The sequence below is a fragment of the Rhinocladiella mackenziei genome (genome assembly GCF_000835555.1).
Source record: "Rhinocladiella mackenziei CBS 650.93 unplaced genomic scaffold supercont1.6, whole genome shotgun sequence".
In the NCBI taxonomy this organism is placed as follows: domain Eukaryota; kingdom Fungi; phylum Ascomycota; class Eurotiomycetes; order Chaetothyriales; family Herpotrichiellaceae; genus Rhinocladiella; species Rhinocladiella mackenziei.
In genome coordinates, this window is record NW_013550599.1 from 2,592,332 (window position 1) to 2,596,726 (window position 4,395).

Sequence of the window (4,395 nt, forward strand, 5' to 3'; positions counted from 1 at the left end):
AATGCTCAAGGTGGAGAGTACGGCAATGCTCTACAGGCAGCTGCATCTTGGGGACGTCGAGAGATTGTGACGATCTTGCTCAACAGGGGTGCGGATGTGAATGCCCAAGGTGGATATTTCGGCAATGCTCTACAAGCAGCTGTATATGGGGGACATCGTGAGATCGTGACGATCTTACTCGACAAGGGTGCGGATGTGAATGCTCCAGGTGGAGAGTACGGCAATGCTCTGCATGCAGCTGCACGTTGGGGACATCGAGAGATTGTGGCGGACTTACTCGACAAGGGTGCGGATGTGAATGCTCAAGATCGATATTCCAACAATGCCCTACAAACAGCTGCACATGAGGGACATCGAGATACTGTGACGATCTTAATCGACAGGGGTGCGGATGTGAATGCTCAAGATCGATGTTTCCACAATGCTCTACATGAAGCTGCATATAAGGGACATCGAGAGATCGTGACGATTTTACTCGACAAGGGTGCGGATGTGAATGCTCAAGGTGGACAATACGGCAATGCTCTACAAGCAGCCGCATATATGGGACATCGAGAGATTGTGGCGGTCTTACTCGACAGGGGTGCGGATGTGAATGCTCCAGGTGGACAGTACGGCAATGCTCTGCATGCAGCTGCACGTTGGGGACATCGAGAGATTGTGGCGGACTTACTCGACAAAGGGTGCAGATGTGAATGCTCCAGGTGGACAGCACGGCAATACTTTACAAGCAGCTACAAACGGGAACACTCAAGGTGGATATTACGGCAATGTTCTACACGCAGCTGCACATGGGAGACATCGAGAGATTGTGACGATCTTACTCGACAAGGGTGCGGATGTGAATACTCAAGGTGGATATTACGGCAATATTCTACACGCAGCTGCACATGGGAGACATCGTGAGATTGTGACGGTCTTACTCCATCACGGTGCAGACGTCACAATTTAGCCCAAGATAGATAGCTGGATGTCTCTCTTGCACGCAAGTGCTATTGGCAACAAGTACGACCTTGTCAGGCCGTTGATGGATTCGCATAAAGTTACCCGAAACCACCTCGAAACGCAAGACCATACTGGTCAGACACCCCTTCATATCGCTGTCGAGAAAAGAAATCTCAAAATAACGACGTATTTTCTCGATAATGGTGCCTCACCAGATGTTCCAGATCTTGGAGATGTCACTCCATTTCAACATGCAGTGCAAATTCGGTATCCTGCGATGGTTCTCCTTCTTTTCAAAACAGCAAATGGGGACTTTCTCATATGTTTGCATCAGACTGGAGACGTTGTCTAGCCTTTGGTCGTGATTTCCACCTTGAGATGATCTGTGGTGAGCCTCCTCAACTGCTAGTGTAAAGGTGATGAATGGTTTAGCACTTGAGGGCCTGTCACACAGGGAGGATGTCGTCGTCAGAATCATTGAGCAACCACACACAAAACTCTCACTGCTTCATTTCTCTATGCTCTGTGTCTCTTCGTGTGTGTGTCCTTGAAAAACCAACTAAGAAAGGTTCGATGCACTCCTCAACTTTCTACTCACCAATGTCTGCTTTCCCCTTACATAATCCATGCGCGTAGCGCCCCGCTACAGTAGAACTAGGTGCTAGCTGGGATATACTGATTGGGTCCTCGACCTGAACCCTCACAGAGTCGTGATATCGGATCCAGTCCGTGGACCACCTAGACAAGTCCTGCGGATCAAACCCGAGATGGGTCGTATGGAGCGTTCACGAATGAACCTCGATGTCGAGATGGTCACGGATTGGATCCGATGAAACACCACGAGCCATCGGATCCGATCCATGGACCATGTCCCCCCCGGGGGGAGGGGCCACGACAATATCCACGCGGATGGCGCTATGTCTTCCGAGCCAGAACGGATATTAAGTCTCGTAGGACAGATGGTGGGGCAATCTATATCATCTTGGGAGAAAAGTGGGGCTATCCAAATATCCAAATAGATCCAAATCGATTCAATCAAATCAAATTCGAGGCCACGGACCATACAGAAGATATATGCACCTAGGTCCTCCTTGTCAAAAGGTTGTAGCTTTTATCAAACGCAAAGTCACCAATGACGTCCACCAAGACCGAGCGAAAGTCATGGTGTAGGTCTACGGGGTTGCCCATATCGACCCCTTTTTGCATTATTTTGCAAACTTTGCGAGGCTTGTCTCGAATCGGGGCTTCAAGTTCTAGAACAATTTTGCGCGAGAACATCGGATCCATCGCCCCACGGCGAACATGTTGCACCTCATTTTGGACAGTCCCAAAGGCCAATAGGGTTATACACAGAGCATTGTAGAATGTTGGGGACCTGGCATATTTACTGCCCACATATTAGATCTTGTCGTAGTTCTCCGGATCACTCAAGTGGATGTCATTGGGCGTAATACGCACGACCGGCCCTTGATAATGTGTTACCGGCGTTGCTTCCTGTGATCAAAAAAAGTGGTCTTTTTGCACAAACTGTATTTCTCGTGCATGCGAGTTATCTCCAAATAATATCGACCACGGTAGAATGACTGATATAGCATAGTGACAGGGGGTAGGAACGGGCCGGGTATACCAGCAAATGGATGGAAGAAACGGTGGTAGATGCTTGTGTTACTAAGATATGTGATGATAACTGCAGCAAGAAGCTGCTAGAGAGGAATGGAAACGTCAAGAAGGCCATGGCGGAGAGTGAAAGTAAAAATGGCCTGACAATTTTGTCCACACAACCAGAGATTCGAGCATGTGTATGATCATATATGCAGTGCGAGACGCGGATCGAGATCGGCTTATCAAGATGGCGGGATTAGAAGAGGCAAAGACACCAATAGCAGCATCCAAAAGCTGGGAGCAAAATGCTTCGACTATCCGCAAAAACACACAAGTCGTTCTCGAAAGTAGCGAATCCCTGCTGCACAATGGCAACTTAGCGCCGCGCTCTCCTGAATCATAACTAGTCTACCACGAATAATCGGCGAGCTTACTTTCTGTTATGGTATCATCAAATCCTGTATGAGTTTGTACTATCCGTTTCGAAATTTGTAACGGCATCCGTCGAACTGGGGAACAACTTGAGATGTATTGAATGCTCTGTCTACCTCACAACCGGTCCTGCTAGATTGCTGGTATATATACAAGTTGGTTTGACCCTTTTCTTCTATTTCTACCCCCTAAAACCTGCATAGGGGTGATAACCCCTTTTCAATAAAGGGGCACATGCTACTATTCGACTATTCAATGAGACCTTGTTCGACAGTATCTATTGTCTGTCAGAATCGACGCCTAGCCGTTCCATCCGTCGGATATGGTATCAAAACAAGGACAATTTAATTTTGGCATCGAACGCCTAAATAGGTCGTATCGGTTATACAACCGACAGTTTCCGTTATGAGAAGGTCTAGTGTTATCTGATCTCATCCTATCTTGCCAAAGAGACCTATACCGTTACGTCTTTACTCGATATCTTAAGAGTCTAGTCACTTCTGCCACGCCTACACCTTCAAAACATCTCTATACTCAACGTTTGGGCTCGGCCTGCGATAGCTAGTACTGATCGTGCCGAAACACCATTCAAGCTATATTAATTCTCCATCAGTCGTGACTTCTCCATATCTATGCTCGACATAAGGGAAGCCATACTTAGTGTCAGTCGATCCCACTGTACCCTTCTCTGAAGCCCATGACAGCGGCTTCCCGCCATCCTCGTCGGTCAAATCCACTGCAGCGCCCTTCTCAATCAGGAGTCGAACCACGGCATCGTGTCCGTTCTCGGAAGCCCATGACAGCGATGTCCAACCATTATCATCAGTCGAATCCACCGCAGCACCCTTCTCAATCAGAAGTCGAACCACAGCCTCGTGTCCGTTCCTTGAGGCCCACGACAGCGGTGTCCCACCAGAATTATCAGTCGAGTCCACTGCAGCACCCTTCTCAATCAGAAGCCGAGTCACGGCCTCGTGTCCGTTCCTTGAGGCCCATGACAGCGGTGTCCGGCTGTATTCAGTCTCAGTCAAGTCCACTGCAGCACCCATCTCAATCAGGAGTCGAACCACAGCCTCGTGTCCATTCCTTGAGGCCCATGACAACGGTGTCCAGCCAGTTTCACTGGTCGAATCCACCGCAGCACCCATCTCAATTAGGAGTCGAACCACAGCCTCGTGTCCGTACTCTGAGGCCCATGATAGCGATGCCCAACCATTATCAGTCGAATCCACTGTAGCACCATTCTCAATTAGAAGTCGGACCACAGCCTCGTGTCCGTTCCTTGAGGCCCATGACAACGGTGTCCAGCCATTCTCGTTAGTCGAGTTCACTGCCGCACCATTCTCAATTAGGAGTCGAACCACAGCCTCGTGTCCATTCCTTGAGGCCCATGACAACGGTGTCCAGCCAGTTTCA

General features: G+C 48.9%; 2 protein-coding genes across 2 annotated transcripts in view; one reads left to right on the plus strand and one right to left on the minus strand.

Moving 5' to 3' along the window:
• Positions 1-952, plus strand: part of Z518_08713 (uncharacterized protein) — a gene marked incomplete at both ends in the record, with an annotated part of 1,404 nt that extends 452 nt beyond the window's left edge. The window contains 2 exons of the mRNA XM_013414453.1: positions 11-691; positions 735-952. Of these exons, the coding sequence (XP_013269907.1) occupies positions 11-691; positions 735-952 (899 nt within the window). The remainder of the gene's footprint in view (positions 1-10; positions 692-734) is intronic.
• A 2,620-nt stretch (positions 953-3,572) lies between these two features.
• Z518_08714 (uncharacterized protein) overlaps positions 3,573-4,395 on the minus strand; it is a gene marked incomplete at both ends in the record, with an annotated part of 3,808 nt that continues 2,985 nt past the window's right edge. Inside the window, one exon of the mRNA XM_013414454.1 lies at positions 3,573-4,359. Within this exon, the coding sequence (XP_013269908.1) occupies positions 3,573-4,359 (787 nt within the window). The remainder of the gene's footprint in view (positions 4,360-4,395) is intronic.